A 19,588-nucleotide genomic window follows, 5' to 3' on the forward strand; every position below is an offset into this window, starting at 1 on the left:
TCCAGAGTTCGGCGCACAGGTGGCTGAAATCAGGGGATGATCACGAGGAAAGGGGCTTGGGGGCCAGAGGACGTTACAGAGGTAGGGAGAGTGTAGAGGCCGGAGAGGGTTACAGAGATATGGAAGGGTGTAGGGGCTGGAGGGGGTTACAGAGATATGGAGGGGTGTAGGGGCCGGAGGGGGTTGCAGAGATATGGAGGGGTGTAGGGGCCGGAGGGGGTTACAGAGACATGGAGGGGCTGGAGGGGGTTACAGAGATATGGAGGGGTATAGGGGCCAGAGGGGGTTACAGAGATAGGGTGGGTGTAGCGGCTGGAGAGACTTAAAAAGAAAGAGGGGTATAGGGGCTGGAGAAGGTTACAGAGATAGGGTGGGTGTAGGTGAGCTAGAGAGGTTACAGGAATAGGGTATAATAGCTGGCATCATAGAGGTGGGGAGGGGTGCTGGGGTCGGAGAATGTTACAGAGATAGGGAGGGTGTAGAGGCTGGGATCACAGAGATGGGGAGAGTTGTAGGGGTCGGAGGGATTTACAGAGATGGGGAGGGGTGTAGGGGCCGGAAGGGTCACAGAGATAGGGATGTGTGTAGCTCTGGAGGGTGTTACAGAAACGGGGAGTGGTGGAGGGGCCGGGCTCCCAGAGACGTGGAGGGGTCCCAGAGACGAGGACGGGCTGAAGGTAGGCAGCAAAGTTTACAGAGGATGTTACAAAGACAGGAAAAGGAAATGGTCCATGGAAGGATCTGAAAACACGGATAAGAACGAGGTGTTGGTGCAGGTCAGAGGCCGATGGATGCTGCACCTGACGCAGAGTTTTGGATGATCTCCTGTTTACAGCAAATAGGTTGTGGAAACAGCAAATAGGAGCAGGAGGAGGCCATTCAGCCTTCAGGCCTGTTCCCTCATTTGAGATGATCATGGCTGATCATCCACGTCGTGACCCATGTCCCTGCCTTCACCCATGTCCCTGGATCGCTTTGAAATTGTACATTTCCCTCCCACTTGAATACATCCAATGAGTTGGTTACCCTTGTGTTCTGTGGTGGTGAATGCCACAGGTCCGCCACCCTCTGGGTGAAGGGATGTCTCCCTATTTTGGTTATAGACGGCATACACCGTATCCTGAGGCTGTGACCCCTGGTTCTGGACTCTCTGGCCATCAGGAACACCCTCCCTGTATCCGGTCTGTTTAACTCTGTGAGAATTTTATGGGTTTCTGCGAGGTCTCTTCTCATTCTTCCAAACTCCAGCCCTAATCTCTCCTCATACCCTGTTCTTGCCATCCCACGAATTGGCCAGAGATCAGAACAAGGGAGGCTGGCAATGAGACTGCTGCAGCGGTCGAGGTTACAAAGGCACATTCAAGGGTTTCACCAGGTGAGGCAGAGGAACTGCATTACACCCATCCCTCGCAACCAGTCTGCCTCCAGGCAGAAGCCACGTTGGCCTGAAAATTAACCTCTGTCTCTGAGGGTGGATGTACTGCAGAGGAGATTTAAAGTGTTGACCCCCAAGGCTGAGGTGGCTGTCCAGTGAAGATAAGTTTATAAGATTTCTTTATTAGTCACATGTACATCGAAACACACAGTGAAATACATCTTTTTGCGTAGTGATTTGGGGGGCAGCCCGCAAGTGTCGCCACGCTTCTGGTGCCAACATAGCATGCCCACAACTCCCTAACCTGTACGTCCTTTGGAATGTGGGAGGAAACCGGAGCACCCGGAGGAAACCCACACAGACACGGGGAGAACGTGAGTGGTGGAGGATGTTGGGCCCAGACGTTCTGAAGTTTGGAGGAATGAGCGGTGATCTCATTGAGATTCTGAGGGGGATTGACAGGATGGGTGCTGAGATTTCCTCAGGCTGGGATCAATAGCACAAGGGGGTACCATCTCAGGATAAGGGTTCAGTAGTACGATAAGATGGACTCTTGACCTCACAATCTACTTCCTTGTGACCTTGCACCTTATTGTCTGCCTGCGCTGCACTTTCTCTGTAGCTGGGACACTTTACTCTGCACTCTGTTATTGTTTTCCCTTGTACTTCCTCAATGCATTGTGTAATGAAATGATCTGTATGGACGGTATGCAAGACAAGTTTTTCAATGTACGCCGGTACATGTGACAATAATAAACCAATTCCAATTCAGCCATCTGGGACTCGGTGTCTCCACTCAGTATTGTAAATCTGTGGAAATCTCTTGCCCCCAGAGGGCTGCAGCTGCATTGATGATCCTTCCATGGCTGTTTGAACACAGGGAACGAGAAGAAATGGGGATTTGGGAAGTGTAGTGAGTTGGAGGATCACCCATAATCTTATTGAATGGTGGAGCAGCAGCAAGGAGCTGTGTGGGCTGTCCTGCTGTTTACTCTGTTCTTGAGCTTGGAGGACGGGCAAAGAACCCTCCACTCTGGGTTTGTGTAATTCATCTCTGCGCTGGGCATCGACTCCATCTGCTCTGCCAAGTATTACGTGACACTCATGTGTTACAAACCCAGGGCATACACTCAAATATTTACGTACTGCCGTATCAGATTACTCATGCAAGTCTCTGATGTTTGCAGCACTGTGGCGTACGAAGTGCAGGATAATAGGGGATGGGTTCCAGTTCTTCAGGATCGAAGAGCAGGCAAATTAGCCAGTGGTCCTGCCCAGTGACATGCCCCCTGTGTGTGAGGGACCGCCTGAGGGCCATTTCGAACATTGTTGTGAGGCATCCTGTGGTAAACAAGACAGTTGGCCAAGGCTTCATCAGTAACAATTTTACCTCCTAGACAGGTATCAGAGTCCTTGTCCACAGACCCTAGCACATAACCTAAGCTCCTGTTCTCAGGGCAGCACTGAGGGAGTGCCATGCCACGGGAGGGGTGGCGAGGAGGGAGCGCAGCACTGGGAGGGGTGCTGAGGAGGGAACGTCATACTGTGGGGGGGGCAGCGAGGAGGGAGCACAGCACTGGGAGGGGCAGCAAGGAGGGAGCATAGTGCTGGGAGGAGTGATGAGGAGGGAACGCCACGCTGTGGGACGGGTGGCCAGGAGGGAGCACCATGCTGTGGGAGGGGGCGCAACACCGGGAGGGTCGGTGAGGAGGAAGTGCCACACAGCACTGGGAGGGGTGACGAGGAGGGAGTGCCACGCCACAGGAGGGGCGGCAGGGAGGCAACGCCACACCGCAGGAGGGGCACCAAGGAGGGAGCACAGCGCTGGGAGGAGTGGTGAGGAGGGGGCCCTGCACTCCCAGTGGCATGAGCGCCACATTGCGGGAGTGTCTCCTTTTAGGTGTAGCTACCTCTGGCCTCTTGAAGAGCAGATTTCTCCCCAGTGATCAAGGGCCAAAGTTCGCGTGTGTCCTGCATCACTGCACTGTGTAATGAATTGACCTGTACAATCGGTATGCAAGACAAGTTTTTCACTGTACCTCGGTACAAGTGACAACAATAAACCAATCCCAATACAGCATATGTATTTAATATCACATTCCCAGTCGTGGGAGCATAAATTGACTGCTTTGCATCTTGCACTTCAAAAGTGCTTTATTGTTTGTAAATGTTTCGGATGTTTTAGGGTGCTTTCAAGACACTAGCTTTTTGCTGGTTCTGTGCAGTCACTTCTGATCGCTGGCCATGAGTGTGTGACGCTGCATTCTTTGCTCCGTGTGGTCCTTGTAATCCTCACCTTTCTCTCTTCCTGCTAGCAAAACCCAAGCTTTTGCAACGGAAGGATTCGGGCAAGATGGGTGCCTGTACTCTCCACTGTCACAGCTAAAAGTTATCGGGCCTCGGCTGATAAAAATACTGCCCTTTCCAAAATAGAACGAAAGCTGCATCCCTTCCCCCACAGGATGACCAGCCTTCAACAATAAATGGCTAAATGTTGATGGGCCAGAATACCTTTGCACTTCTGTGAGTGATGTGCCATACTGCCACCCAGGATTATCCTGAGCTGGATTGAAATGTTTTAGACTTTGCCCATTTAACTGTCAAAAGACCAGTCTCTCAATTTTCAAATCCTTCGCCACCCTACACCAGCACTTCAGACATAATAAATCACTTGCCAAGGGACTTGAGTATATTGCAAGGAACACTTTTTGAACAGCAGCCCAGTTCACAGGTTTAAAAACAAAATGTGCATCCTGATGGTGTCCTTCGTGACCTCTGGGCATCCCAAAGCACTCCACGGCCAGTGAAGTGCCTTTTGAAGTGTGTTCACTGTTGTAATCGAGGAAATGTCAGGGTGATTCCATTAAACTAGGGAGGGTTGAAAGTTCAAGTTACATTCCAGATACTGAAATACTGGAGTTGGATTGATTTGGTGGGAGGGGAAGTGTAGGTGGTGTACAAAATATTAAGAGGAATAGATAGAGTAGACAGCCAGCGCCTCTTTCCCAGGGCACCAATGCTCAATACAAGAGGGCATGGCTTTAAAGTAATGGGTGGGAAGTTCAAGGGAGATATCAGAGGAAGGTTTTTTTTAACCCAGAGAGTGGTTGGGGCATGGAATGTGCTGCCTGGGGCAGTGGTGGAGGCAGGTACGTTGGTCAAATTCAAGAGATTGCTAGATAAGCATATGGAGGAATTTAAAATAGAGGGATATGTGGGAGGAAGGGGTTAGATAGTTTTAGGCGAGGTTTAAAGGTCAGCACAACATTGTGGGCTGAAGGGCCTGTATTGTGCTGTACTGTTCTATGATCCTAAATGCTGTGTTGGCAGAGGAGCAGCACTGGTTGATCAGCCCACCATGAAAGCTTTCTTTCCACTGAGGTGTTTCCTTTCTCAGGTGGACGTACACGCTCGTATTTGAAGATTATTATTTTCTCTGCAGTTGGCAACACTGAGAGAAGCAGACACTTGGTCCCCTTGTTCACTCCAGCGTGGATGCACTGTTGACCTGTTCCACCTCGCTCTGAGATGGGAATGTTGGCCAGGGCATGAGGAAGAATTCCACACTACGCTCAAAGTAGTCCCGGGGTTTTTTTCCTTCTGGACAGGCAGACTGATGTCTGTTTTGTATATCCTAAGCAGCATAGCCATCCCTGACTGCACAGAACACATTCCGCCCTGCCATCCAAGTTACAGGAGCGGCTCTCAGATCCGTGACCCAATGTTCCTGTCAACGGAGCAGATCTGGTAGAATTATCAGGTCTCTCATGCACTGTCGCAGCTGGAGCATAAAGCTTGAGGGGCTTGTGATCCTCAACCAACTCCTCAGTTTGGTACCATTCCCCAACCCCCAAACATCGCCAGCTTTATTTCACACTCTGCTTATGCTCTTCCAGAAGGGAGTGTAGTGGAATAGAGGGACCTGCGGAGTACAACTGCACAACTGTTCGTTGAAAGCAGCATCACAGGTAGACAGGGTGGCATTTAGCACGCTGGCCTTCATCAGCCGGGGTACTGAGTACAGGAGCTGGGACGTTATGTTGCAGTTGTACAAGTTGAGGGACAGAGAGACCTTGGTGTACAAGGGGAGGACACACACCGTGAGTGGCAAGGAGTGTCGAGGGACAGAGTACTGTGTACAGTTTTGGGTTAAACTGGAAAGAGTGCAGAAAAGGTATAAGATAAGATATCTTTATTAGTCACGTACATCGAAACACACAGTGAAATGCATCTTCTGCATGGAGTGTTCTGGGGGGCAGCCCACAAGTGTCACCACGCTTCCGGCGCCAACATAGCACGCCCACAACTTCCTAACCCGTACGTCTTTGGAGTGTGAGAGGAAACTGGAGCACCTGGAGGAAACCCACGCCGACATGGGGAGAATGTACAAACTCCTTACAGACAGCGGCCGGAATTGAACCCGGGATTGCTGATGCTGTAAAGCGTTACGGTAACCGCTATAGAACATAGGAGAATGAGGGGCAACCTTATAGCAGTGTTTAAAATTATGAGAGGCATAGATAATGTGGATGGTAACAGTCCTTTCCCCAGGGTAAGAGATTCCTAAACTAGGGGGCATAGGTTTAGGGTGAGAGGGGAAAGATTTAAAAGGGACGTTTTTCACACAGAGGGTGGTGGTTTCTGGAAGGAGCTGCCAGAGGAAGTAGTCAAGGCAGGTACAATAGTAGCATTTAAGAAGCATTTGGATAGGTACATGGAGTTATCCATCAGCAGTGGACACCATAGCTCGAGCCTAATCTTACCTCATAACGATCCTATTTCCAGCCAGAGTCACTGGGTGGACACCAAAATTAGGACTCAATAACCCTAACCTCGTAATCAGAAACCAGAGAATGATTGCAATAAAGCCTCTTAGTTTCCCAAGAGGATTAGCTAAAGTAAAGAATGAGGGCTTTGAGGTTGGGTCATTTGGGATATGTCTCCTTTTATCGTACTTATTTATATTTTTGGGTCACTGGCACATTTGTTGCCTGCCCTCAGAAGTGTTGCTGAACATTCCTATCCCATAGATTTTCATTTATTCTCTTTACTTTTGCTGAGTCCATGTGCCTGAGTGGATTTTCTCTCCTGCCTCCTAATTCTGTACTACTCTGCTCTCATCCTCCCAACCTCAACTCTTTGCCTTTCTGCTGTCTCCTTCCACTCTCCACCTATCCCCCCCCCCCCCCCACCCAGATGGTATGCCCTGCTTCCGGCGAGCAAAGGTCCTCGCTCGGCCTTCCTCAGTGGAACTGATCAGGGAGCCTCTGTGTCCTGTCTCTGCTGAGCCGAGAGTTGGCTCTGATCCCAGGAGTGGCGACCCGAACCTCTGAATGACTGGACGAACCTAGTTTCAATGCAGCCGCCCTGTTTCACGCCCGACCAGCCCATCTCTTGCCCTGATCGTTATTTCCTCTCACACGGCAGGCAATCGGAAATCAGAACCTGATGGATCGGATGAAGAAAATAAAACGGCAGCTGTCCATGACACTCCGTGGCAGCCAGGCGTCCGAGAAGTCCTTGACTGACCTGTCGGAGCAGATAAACATCGAGGAAAATAACGTCAGCGACAGTGGTGAGTTCTGCTTGATCGGGAAGTGGGGGGGGGGGGGGTGTGGGGCAGAAGGGAGGCGGTGAGGATTGGTTGTCACAGTCCGGTGTCCTGTGGAGTACTGTCCAGACTTACTGTTAGCGGCTCAATAATCAGGTAAGTGGCTACATCCCCCCTTTGACCACGTCCACCCCCGAGTCCCCAGTTGAGCCTTGCACCAACCCTTGTCTTCCCCCTTGTAGTATCTGCATGCCAGCAATCCCCTGCTTCCACCCAAGCCAACTCTAGCTCTCGAAAAGCAAAAAAGACTGCAGATGCTGGAGGTCTGAAATAAAATCAGAGAATGCTGGAAAGGACCAGCAGGTCAGCCAGCGTCAGTGGACAGAGAAAAAGAGTTAACGTTTCAGGTTGCTCACCTTTAGAAGATGCACAGATTGCAAGGGCGGAGCAGAGCTGGAGAGAACGAAGGGAGTGTGCGCAATAGGGGGGACTGAATCTTGCAAATGGTGGTTGTGATAGGGTGATGGAGGCTTGTAAGTTGCAGCTGCTGTGTCTGGAGGAAGTGAATGACCACAGATAGAGAAGAGGGTAATGTGACATTGGAAATCTGGGATAACAATGAATGCTGGAACTAACCAACAGGCCAGCCGGCATCTGACGGAGAGAGAAGCAGTCGCAGGTCGGTGACCTTTCACCGGAGCCTGACACAAACTGGAATGGCTGGTTATCTGAAATTGTTGAATGCAGTGTTAACTGCGAAGCGCTGCAATGTGCCTCGTTGGAAGGGACAGGTCCTCTGGGCTTGGTTGGAACTGTATAGCGGGCAAAAGGCAGAGAGATCAGAGTGGGAATGGGTCGGAAAATTGAAGTGACAGGCAACTGGAAGTTCAGGGTCACCCCTGTGGAACAAAGACAGTCTGCAAAACAGCTACCCATTACATATTTCGTTTCCCCTCTGTAGGTCCCTAGGGTTCCATGACCTTGGATGGGGAGGGCTGCAGCACCTCAAGTACTCATTGAGGTATCTTCTAATTCCATCTCTCTCAGATACTGAGTTCCAGAACCATTCCCTACCCCCCAGGTGAAAATATCAACTCCCCTGGCTTCGATCCCTTGTCTCTTTACTCCGGTGCCTCTGGAGTGAGGAGCTTCCCTTTGGTTCTGTTAACTCTTCCCTAGTCACCCTGTTCCTTCTGTCAACTCTTGGGCCATCCTGCCCCCACTCCTGCCACTGCTCTGGATTAGTTCAGGCCTTCTACAGATCCCAGACACAACCTCCGTCATTAGGCAGGCTCTGTATAAAGTGCAGTAGCCTCTTGATAACGGAGTCACCTTTGACCCCTCAAGGATAATAACTAGTGCACCTGCCAAAGGAAAGTAATTTGAAAGGGCATTTACGACGTCCCTGCTCACTTTGCGTCCTTGGGAACCCAAGCAAACTAACAGGCCTCATTGCTAGCTAATTCCCTAACATCACTACACTGTCCTCTGCTTTGCCCCACAGGATCACTTAGTCTCTCTCTCCCCACCCCCCCCCCCCCCCCACCATTAGCTCCCCATTTTCTCCTTAGTTTTAACACCCTGCACCAGTGCGCCCTCGCGTAATCAGTTTCTCCCGTGTGTTTTCACGATTGTGGTTGGGGAGGTGACTGTGTCAGACCCTGCTGCCCTTCCTTTCACACGTAAAAGCAGCTGCAGCAGCAGAGTCAAGGCGCCACATTCACAACGGACAAGGTGCATCCCACCTTAACCGTCAGTCACCACTGCCTCTCACTGCAGTTCTTGTTCAGTGGCTGCCAAGAGCTCACCGACACTGCCCAAGGGTGAAACCAAGCCTTGTTCCTGGTCCTGATCCCCACAGGGGGAGAGATCAGGAAGGATTCTTGCTCCTGATATGGTCCAGTTGAACCTTGCATTCAAGAGAATGGAAATCAGCCAGGGGTCTTGACCCTCCCTGATCACTGTGTAGTGATCCTTGGGAGGGAGGGGAAATCAGCCAGGGCTCCTACTCCCAAATGTGTCCAGTGAACTCTACATTGGTGGGGGAGGGGGGTGGAAATCAGTTCGGAGTCCTGCTCCTAATCAATATCCAGTGACCTCCCTCAACCTGGAAAATGTTTTTGGATGTTGGGTGTGGATGTATTTGTCCTTGAAGCTGATGCTCGTGGTGGTCAAATATCCCGTCTGCCTCCTGATCTTGATGGCCGGAGGGTGAAGCCATGCCCTAGCGAGAGGCAGGATGTAGTCCGTGACACCAGAAAAGGCCAACCCAGTCCCTCTGTCCTCTCACCGGTGTGGTACCACAAGTTAGCTGTCGAGGCTGCTGGCCCTGTCATACATGATGCCTTGTTACCTTCAGGTCGAACAACACAGTCTGGTTTTTTACCCTTTCACCTACGTCACGCCGCCTCCACCTCGCAGCTCCGTTCCGCGCGACCGATACAGAGTGGTAAGGAATCAATTATTTTTTTTTCCTTAAACCTCTTCTTTACTTGGCGTGTCGTTGTTGCTGCTGCTGTGGATGTTTGGATGCAGTGGTGGGAGGTGCTCGGGCTGGTTGGGTGCCGTAGAACCGAATAGCAAAGCATCTGCCGTTGCTGGAAGCCGTCCTCGGGCACAACCTGCACCCTGAACCCCACCCTCGTCCCGTCGTTAACCGCACAAGTGTGTGTGTGTGTGCGTGTGTGTGTGCGTGTGTGCGTGCACGCGTGTCTGCAGGAGGGTGGCACTAGGTGCCGCAGCAGAGGATGGAGTGTCCAGTGGCACCCCTACCTCTGTTAACCCCAACCATCTCATAAAGGACATAACCACCTCCCCCCTCCTTCCCCACTCCATTCCACCCCACATGCTGTATCTCGCGACTCTCCCCACTTGTCTCCTTCTCTCGCCCCAGGCACCACGTCATTACTTGCCATTGATATGCCCAGGGCACTGAGTCCACCCAATGTGGTTCAGCTAAAGCACACGGGCTCAGCTTTCAAAGCCCAAGGAGTTGCGATGAACTCTATGATCACTGGCTGGGCATCCTAACGGAGCATTGTGCTGAATTCTGGGTCCCATGTTCCAAGGAGGACATCGAGGCCTTGGGGGAGGCTGCAGAGATTTTCTGGAACACTGGGGTGTTCTCTTGAAGCAGAGAACGTTGAAAGAAGATTTAATCATGGCTCTCCAAACCGGAAGGCTTAGGCAGAGTAAATAAGGAGCTGTTTCCAGCAGCAGGAGGGTCGGTGACCAGAGGGATACAGATGGTGGCAGAAGGGGCCAGGGGGACAAGGTAATGTTTTCTCTGCAGTGAGTGATCTGGGGTGCACTGCCTGAAAGGGCAGAGGAAGTAGATTCAACAGGAAACTGCAAAATAGGAAAAGTGGCAAATGTTGGGGGCTGTAGTGGGAAGTGAGTCAAATTCAATAAGCTGGCACTGGGACAGTGGGTGGAAAGGCCTTCTGCCCTGTTTCATTCTGTGATTGCGGCTCCAAATTTGTTGGGGAGATACTTCAAGGAGTGAGAACCTGCTCTCTGTGTTCCTGCCACTCCATTTCAATTCTCCACATTACCTCTCACCCTTTTGCAAAATGCACCCTTCCTATTGTCACAAAAAAGTGGGGAACCACAACAGCACCAACAATTAGCCAACATTCACAACATAAAATAAAAGCGCATTCTATCTGCAGCCTTGCTTACCCCAACATTCTAACTCATAACTCACTCGCACTTTCCCTCTCTCTGGCCTTCTTTTCCTTGCACTTTCTGTGTCTAATGTTCCCTTGCTCCCTCTCACTCTCTGTCCCTGTTTTTCCCCTTCTTTGTCGCCTTTCTCTCTCTAACACTCTCTCCCTAGCAGTCTCCGTCTCTCTCTCTCGTACTCTCTCTCTGTCTCTCGCAGTCTCTCTCTCTGTCTCGCAGTCTCTCTCTCTGTCTCGCAGTCTCTCTCTCTGTCTCGCAGTCTCTCTCTCTGTCTCTCACAGTCTCTCTGTCTCTCGCAGTCTCTCTCTCTCTGTCTCTCGCAGTCTTTCTCTGTCTCTCGCAGTCTTTCTCTGTCTCTCGCAGTCTCTGTCTCTCGCAGTCTCTCTCTTGCTGTCTCTCGCAGTCTCTGTCTCTCGCAGTCTCTGTCTCTCGCAGCCTCTGTCTCTCGCAGCCTCTGTCTCTCGCAGCCTCTGTCTCTCGCAGCCTCTGTCTCTCGCAGCCTCTCTCTCTCGCAGCCTCTCTCTCTCGCAGCCTCTCTCTCTCGCAGCCTCTCTCTCTCTCGCAGCCTCTCTCTCTCGCAGCCTCTCTCTCTCGCAGCCTCTGTCTCTCTCGCAGCCTCTGTCTCTCTCGCAGCCTGTCTCTCTCGCAGCCTCTGTCTCTCTCGCAGCCTCTGTCTCTCTCGCAGTCTCTCTCTCGCAGCCTCTGTCTCTCTCGCAGTCTCTGTCTCTCTCGCAGTCTCTGTCTCTCTCGCAGTCTCTGTCTCTCTCGCAGTCTCTCTCACAGTCTCTGTCTCTCTCGCAGTCTCTGTCTCTCTCGCAGTCTCTCTCGCAGTCTCTGTCTCTCTCGCAGTCTCTCTCGCAGTCTCTGTCTCTCTCGCAGTCTCTCTCGCAGTCTCTGTCTCTCTCACAGTCTCTGTCTCTCTCGCAGTCTCTCTCACAGTCTCTGTCTCTCTCGCAGTCTCTCTCGCAGTCTCTGTCTCTCTCACAGTCTCTGTCTCACTCGCAGTCTCTCTCACAGTCTCTGTCTCTCTCGCAGTCTCTCTCATAGTCTCTGGCTCTCTCGCAGTCTCTCTCTCGCAGTCTCTCTCTCGCAGTCTCTCTCTCTCTCGCAGTCTCTCTCTCTCTCGCAGTCTCTCTCTCGCAGCCTCTCTCTCTCTCGCAGTCTCTCTCTCTCTCGCAGTCTCTCTCTCTCTCGCAGCCTCTCTCTCTCTCGCAGTCTCTCTCTCGCAGTCTCTCTCTTGCAGTCTCTCTCTCGCAGCCTCTCTCTCTCTCGCAGTCTCTCTCTCTCTCGCAGCCTCTCTCTCTCTCGCAGTCTCTCTCTCGCAGCCTCTCTCTCTCTCGCAGTCTCTCTCTCTCTCGCAGTCTCTCTCTCTCTCGCAGCCTCTCTCTCTCTCGCAGTCTCTCTCTCGCAGTCTCTCTCTCGCAGCCTCTCTCTCTCTCGCAGCCTCTCTCTCTCTCGCAGTCTCTCTCTCTCTCGCAGCCTCTCTCTCTCTCGCAGTCTCTCTCTCGCAGTCTCTCTCTCGCAGTCTCCCTCTCTCTCTCTCTGCTCACCTTTCCTGTCAGTGCCTCTCACCCACTCAGTCTCTCAGAACACTCTGCCTCTCACCTCGCTGCGCGGCTCTGTCCGGGCTGACCACGTGACCAGCAGGGTGGGGGTTGGGGAACGTGGGGTGGTTACATCTTCGGCGGTGAAGCCGTGCTCCCGGTGTGGGGCGTCTACCCCCGAGGGGACTGGTTGCTGAGTGGTGTGGGGATGAGGAATGTCCAGATGCCAAGGTTACTGCTCTGTCTGAGCTGTGCTGTCCTCGTTTTGTGCTGGTGCTGTTTTGTTTCTGTAAGTGCCTGCTGCATGCCTTGAATGGTTTTCAATTGGTGCTATACATTCTTTTAAACCTGCAATGTATATTTTCATTCTACTTGTATTTTAATTTCTTCCCTCTTTTTATTCTTTTTTTCTTCCCCTTGATTTATCCTTCCCTCCTTTTCTCTCCCTTTCCTCTATCTCTTTCTTCTGACCCCCTCCCCTCGCTCTTTCAACTTGCTCGTCTCTCATGCGTTCTTTTAATTTTCATTCACTCACCTGCTCCTGTTGATATCTCCCCTCTCGCTGCCTTCTGACCCACCACGCTCTCTTGTCACCTCCTCCCATCCCATAATGCTGCTGTCTGCCCCCTTTCCCCGTCTCCCATCGGTTCCCCACCCATTCACCTGGACCTGCTCTGCTCCACCGTACATTCCACCCCCCCCCACCCCTTCTCTTGCTCTCCCCCACCTTCCTTCTTGTCTGCCCCTTTCCTTCAAACGGTCACGGCTTAATGTCTGGGTCACATTCACCATTTTACATCTTTGCGCTCCTATCCCCGTTCCCGTTGCTTTGCATTTGTGTATAAATTGTTCACCCTCTCTCTCTCTCGTTCTCTCTTTTCCCCTCACCCCCTCCCCTCCCTCTCCTGCTTCCCCCTCCCCCTCCCCCTCCCGCTCCTGCTTCCCCCTCCCTCTCCCGCTTCCCCCCTCTCCTCCCGCCTCCGCCTCTCCCCCTCTCTTTCCGCCTCCCCCTCTCTCCCCTCTCCTCCTGCCTCCCCCCCTCTCTCCTCTCCCCCTCCCCTTCCCCCCTCTCCTCCCCTCCACCTCCCCCCTCTCCTCCCCTCCACCTCCCCCCCTCTCCTCCCCTCCACCTCCCCCCTCTCTCTCTCTCCCTCTTTCCCCCCTCTCTCTTTACATGCACTCGCGCTCTCACTTTCTTTCTCTCCTGCGCTCTCTGTATCTGTCCCCCTCTCTCTGGCACCCCCTTCTCTCTCTCTCTCTTTCTCTCTGTTCCTTCGGACCTCCCTCGCTGGGTTTAAAGAGCCCATGGTGAAGAATGGGAAGCCCCCCACGTCCCACAGCATGCACTCCTTCCTTCACCAGTACGCAGGCAGTTTCAAAAAGCCACCTATACGAAGGCCCCACAGTGTGGTGGGCAGGAGCCTCAGCTCGCACCTTCAGAGGAATACCACTCTAGGTGATTATCTCCTCCTTCTCGGCAAACCTTGGAACCTTTTGTCAACTGGGTAAAGGTCTCCGAACCCTTTCAAACACATCCCACTGTTTGCAAAGGTTACGTTTGGTGAATTCACTTGTTGGCCTCGAAGTGATAATTTTCTTACGTGCCTGCCTGGAACTGCACCTTGCAGGGTTGCTGGTGACAGCTCACCCTGTGGCGGCCTTTCGTTGAGGTGGGATTGGGATGAAGAGTCGGCAGGGAGTGGGCGGAGTGAAAGCTAGCAACCTTGACTCCGGCTGGCTGGTGGCAAGTAGCCCACCAGCCAATCAGGGCCCGAGAAGAACAGCATGGCTACCTGGCCCTGGATGCAGGTAGCCCAATCATGCTTCGGACTCCCAGTGTTGTTGGCTGTGCCTTTCCTCCACTCCCCACTGCAGCACCTTTGATGTTGAGTGGCCCCCTTCCTTTCCTCCCACTCCAGGGTGGAATTTAAATCTGTCCGCGGGGAGGTGTGCAGTGCACACTTCCAGAACAAGGGTGTGGCCAGTTAAGACATGAGCTGAAGGGATCCAGAACCCCTTGTCACTGAGGGATAGCGGCGGAATCACCGAGGGATAGCAGCGGAATCACCGAGGGATAGAGGCGGAATCACCGAGAATACTCGAGGCCGGGATCAATACGAGCAGGAAGGGCAGAGGTTTGGCTGCGACGTTGAATGGCAAGGAGGGTCCGAGGGGCTGAATGGCCTTCTGCTGTGGGCAACGTCTTCGGGGCAGATGCTAGAGAGGGGGGTCCACAGGGAAAGTTGTCCACAGGAATTGGGAGCTGGAATAGATTTAGTTCGCTGCAGAGAACTTTCCAAAGACCCTTCTCTGTACTGGGCCATGGGTGGCACTGGGCTTCGCTTGCACCCGCTCCATTCCCACACAGCTGCAGGGGCGGGGGTCTGGCAGCTGATGCTGCGGAGTAGCAGGTGGTCCCAAGGCCAAGTCCAGGCCCCCCCAGGATGGCAGAGCTTGCGGCAGTGGAGGGGCCACGTGAGTTGGCGGTGGGGGCAGCAGGGCTTGTTGAAGGTGAAGCAGCGGCCGCTGAGCCGGAGTATTTACCTGACGTGGAGTGGCTCACCTCCACTGGGACGGTTGATTCAGACCTAGAAGGCTGAGGGTCCAAGTGAGTGGAATCTCCCATCAACTTCTTGGGTAGTCATCCCAGGAGCACGGCGCAGAGGATGGACAGTCAGGCTCCGCCGTGCAAGAGGCGCATTGCGGGACACGGACGATGCAGAAACCATGGTGCTGGGTGTGATCTGCCAACCTCTTTGGGCTGGAAGTCCTCGGCCCCAATACCAAAGACCCCACGAGGCATGGGCTCTGGCCCAGAGCAGCCGGGGTTTGCACCACTGCTCACCGTGTGTCAGGTCACCCACCCCGTGTAGCTCTCCAACACCCTGCCAGTGCTTGCCATGCATGGGTCTGATGTGGAGGGTTGGGGGCGGGGTGCGGTGAATAAGCAGGGGCAGTGGTTGGGGCGTCTGCCATCCTAGGAACCAGTTCTGAGGGCTGGGGAGGGGGGGCAATAGATACAATGGCGGAAGAAGAAGAAATAGGTGCCCCACCCTTAACAGAAAACAAAATGGAGAGACTTGTCAACAGCCTTTGTCAGGAGCAGATCAGGGCAGATCGCTGCTCAGGCAGGGATGTACGTGTTCAGCCGCTGCCTTTAGATGGTCTCGTTGCATGCTGTGCAGGTTATAGGCAGTGTGACTGGGCTGTGAGCCATTGTCACACTTGCAGCACCTCCTCCTCTAAAGACCGTCTTTCCGCTCGTAGAGATCGTCCACGAGGACCTGAAGATGGGCTCTGATGGGGAGAGCGACCAAGCTTCTGCTACCTCCTCCGACGAAGTCCAGTCTCCAGTCCGGGTACGGATGCGGAACAACGTCAGAAAGATCTCCACCGAGGTATGGGCAGGTCAGATCCCAGGTCTCCCTCGCACTGTCCTGTCAAACGGTCACGGAACAACGGCAGCACTGTTAGATACAGTTTGAAGCTCCCTCCGGACTGTCCCATCACACACTCCCGGGGTCAGACACAGAGTGAAGCTCCCATCACACACTCCCGGGGTCAGACACAGAGTGAAGCTCCCTCCGCACCATCCCATCACACACTCCCATGGTCAGACACAGAGTGAAGCTCCCTCCACACCGTCCCATCACACACTCCCAGGGTCAGACACAGAGTGAAGCTCCCTCCACACCGTCCCATCACACACTCCCAGGGCATGGACAGCAGGATTATGTACTGAGTAAAGTTTACTGTGGTTGCTGTGCTCCAATCCTAGCACCAAGCCACCTGCTTAAATGTAAGTGCATTAGTCAGACCACCATGGTTACCTGTCGCTCTGCTCCCCAGGACATCAATAAGAGGCTGTCGCTGCCTGCAGACATCCGGCTCCCTGAGGGATACCTGGAGAAGTTTGCCATGAACAGCCCACCTTTCGACAAGCCGCTCAGCCGACGGCTGCGCAGGGTCTCGCTGGTGAGTACACACTGGGATCCTGTAGCAAGTGCCCCTTGCCTCCTTCGCGATGGATGCCACCTTCTTGAGGCACTGCCTCTTGAAGATGCCCTTGATGGCAGGGAGGGTTGTGCCCATGATGGAGCTGGCTGAGTCTACAACCCTCTGCAGCCTCTTGTGATCCTGCGCATTGGAGCCTCCATACCAGGTGGTGATGCAACCAGTCAGAATGCTCTCCACTGTACATCTTTCTTTCTTTTTCAATCTTTTTATTGAATTTCAAATTAATTCAAATTAATATACACAACATTAATGGTTATACATACGGTGCGAAGAGATCGGGATAACAGTTAATATATATACTTACAAGGAGTAAAATATATCATCTAGACCTCCTGCACTCTTGCTAAGTGAGCATGATACAAAACAAGATTGATAAGAAATTTAATTATATGAAAAGAGAGCCCCCAAATCAAAAAAATATATAAGTACATCTGTAGAAAGACTGAGGATAATCAATGAAAAGCCCAAATTAGGGACTGATTTAATGTCGGCATCAGAAAGAAGATTCAAAGGGAGAATTGGAAAAACATTTGAAGGGGAAAATGTGCAGGGCTGTGGGGATTGTGACTGACTGGAGAGCTCATTCACAGAGCTAGGTGGACTGAGTGGCCTCTACCTGTGCAGTGAGTTTCCACTAACAGGAGGATCGCGAACAGGGAGACACAGCCACAAAATATGGGGCTGGAGTGTGTCGAAATTTCTTCTCTTGGGGGGTGGTGAATCCCTGGACTTCTCTGCCCCCGAGGGTGGTGGAGGCCAGATCATTGGATATTCTTAAGGTGTAGGTGAGGTGGATCAATATTTGATAGATCGAGGAATTGAGGGTGATGGAGAACTGGCACAGAAGAGGAGATGAGGCCAGCATAGATTAGACATGATCATATTGAACGGTTGGGCAGGTTTGAGGGGCTGAGTGGCCTATTCTTGCTCCTATTTTCTTGTGTTCCTGAGATTGGGCAGCACAGTGGCACAGCGGGTAGAGGTTTCAATCGGGTAGGGAATCAGTCTGGGCATCCGTTTCCACATCATCACCCCAAGCTGGCCGATGTATGACAGAGCCTTGATTCGTGTCGCGTGGAGTTTGCAAGTTCTCCCGAGTGCTCCCGTTTCCTCCTACGTCCCAAAGACGTGCGGATTGATGGGTTAATTGGCTGTTATATAAGCTATTCATTTATTAGTCACATGTACATCGAAGTACACAGTGAAATGCATCTTTTTGCGTTACTGAGAATGTGCTGGGGGCAGCCCGCAAGTGTCGCCACTCTTCCAGCACCAACATAGCACGCCCACAACTTCCTAACCTGTATGCCTTTGGAATGTGGGAGGAAACTGGAGCACCCAGAGGAAACCCACACAGACACAGGGAGAATGTACAAACTCCTTACAGACAGCGGCCAGAATTGAACCCAGGTCGCTGGCGCTGTAATAGCATTACGCTAACTGCTACACTACGGTGCTGTCCACAAACCGGGAATCAAACCTGGGCACAGCGATGAAGTGTGTTGGTGGGAAGTAGAATCTCGTTGGGTTGGGGGAGGTGGGGCGGGGAGGGGGAAGAGGTGATGAGAATGGGGGGAGAATCAATATGGGATTAATGAAGCATTAGTGATGAAGATCGAGCTGTGGATGTCATCTGTATAGACTTCAGGAAGGCATTTGACCAGGTCCCACAAAGTAGGTTAATCAAGAAAGTTGGGATGCCTGGGGTCAGTGGAGAGTTGGCTGTGTGGATCCAGAACTGGCTTGCCCACAGAAGGGTGGTGGATGAAGGGACTTATTTGGGCTGGACGCCTGTGAGTAGTGGTGTTCTGCAGGGATCTGTGCTGGGACCTCTGCTGTTTGCGATGTACGCAAATGATCTGGATGAGTGTGTTGATGGGTGGGTTAGTAAGTTTGCAGACGATACAAAGATTGGTGGAGTTGTGAATAGTGTAGAAGACTGGGAACGGATACAGCGTGATGTCGATCAGTTGCAGGTGTGGGCAGAGAAATGGCAGATGGAGTTTAACCTCAATAAATGTGAGGTGTTGCACCTTGGTAGGACTAATGTCAAGAGGCAGTACACTCTTAAGGGCAAGATCCTTAGTGTTGAAGAGCAGAGAGACCTTGGGGTGCAAGTCCATGGCTCACTGAAAGTGGCTACACAGATAGACAGGGTGGTTAAGAAGGCTTATGGAATACTTGCTTTCATTGATCGAGGAATTGAGTGTAGGAGTCAAGAAGTTATGATGCATCTCTATAGAATTCTGCTTAAGCCGAATTTAGAGTATTGTGTGCAATTCTGGTCACCTCACTATAGGAAGGATGTCGAGGCTTTAGCGAGGGTGCAGAGGAGGTTTACTAGGATGCTGCCTGGATTAGAGGGCATGTGCTATCAGGAGAGGCTGGACAAACTTGGGCTGTTTTCTCTGGGGCAGTGGAGGCTGAGGGGTGATCTGTTGGAAGTGTATAAAACTATGAGGGGCATAGATAGGGTGGATATGCAATATCTTTTTCCCATTTTTGAGCGATCCAATACCAGAGGGCATGTGTTTAAGGGGAGAGGGGGTAGGTTCAGAAGAGACGCGAGGGGTAAGTTTTTTACTCGAGAGTGGTGGATGCGTGGAATGCGTTGGCTGATAGGGTGATGGAGGCAAGTTCATTGAGAGCTTTTAAGAGGGGCTTGGATGGGCACATGAATGAGAGGAAAATGGAGAGATATGCGCATTGTGTCGGTGGGAGGGATTAGCTATGTCAGTGCAACATTGTGGGCCGAAGGGCCTCTTCTGTGCTGCACTGTTCTAGTGTAAATGAGTAGTTGACAGGCATGGACAGTCGGCCAAAGGGCCTGTTTCTGTGCCGTACCTCTGACTATCTGAGCTTCTGTGATCCATCTTAGTTGTGGAAGGGGTTGGGGTTTAGCCACAGAGGACACCTTCTCCTCACCTTGTCCCTTTCTCACCCTGCAGTCGGAGATTGGGTTCGGCAAGCTGGAGACCTACGTTAAACTGGACAAGCTCGGCGAGGTAGGAGCTCGGCACCCAACCAGTATGTTTGCCTTCTTAAAAAGCTGCCCGGCTCCAGGCCAACTTTGTAACCCGCAACAGAAGTGTCCAACTTGTGTCTTGGTACCCCAGTAAAAGGGGGTTTGACAGGCCCTTCATCTCGCTTGTTCTCAGATCTTTGTCCCCTTCCCTTGTGGACGCCTCCTCACTGCCTCCTGTGTCCCCGAGACCAGTGTGGCCTGACTAACGTTTGCAGTCTACATTGAGCACGGGGCGGGTTGGGGGATAAATTGCAGAGGCATTGTGATTGCTGTTTGGCCACACCAGCATGTAGTTGGTCAGCCTTGTGGCCTTCCACGCCGTGGCACTCTCCAACACCCAGGTCTTGCTAATGGGCAGAGCAGCCACAATCCACCCAATCCATCCAGTAACC

At 52.3% G+C, this 19,588-nt stretch overlaps 1 protein-coding gene across 10 annotated transcripts in view; it reads left to right on the forward strand.

Annotated features, from left to right (window-relative positions):
- The window catches only part of LOC127566573 (cyclin-dependent kinase 16-like), a 79,151-nt gene that overhangs the window by 37,916 nt on the left and 21,647 nt on the right, over positions 1–19,588 (forward strand). For 4 of the 10 annotated variants that reach the window (XM_052008992.1, XM_052008993.1, XM_052008994.1 and 1 more), the window contains exons 2-7: positions 6,803–6,950; positions 9,286–9,375; positions 13,455–13,610; positions 15,422–15,552; positions 16,004–16,129; positions 19,120–19,176. In XM_052008992.1, the coding sequence (XP_051864952.1) occupies positions 6,803–6,950; positions 9,286–9,375; positions 13,455–13,610; positions 15,422–15,552; positions 16,004–16,129; positions 19,120–19,176 (708 nt within the window). The remainder of the gene's footprint in view (positions 1–6,802; positions 6,951–9,285; positions 9,376–13,454; positions 13,611–15,421; positions 15,553–16,003; positions 16,130–19,119; positions 19,177–19,588) is intronic. The other 6 variants (XM_052008999.1, XM_052009000.1, XM_052008996.1 and 3 more) reach the window with 3 other exon arrangements.

The sequence above is a fragment of the Pristis pectinata genome, chromosome 43 (assembly GCF_009764475.1).
Source record: "Pristis pectinata isolate sPriPec2 chromosome 43, sPriPec2.1.pri, whole genome shotgun sequence".
Classification (NCBI taxonomy): Eukaryota; Metazoa; Chordata; class Chondrichthyes; order Rhinopristiformes; family Pristidae; genus Pristis; species Pristis pectinata.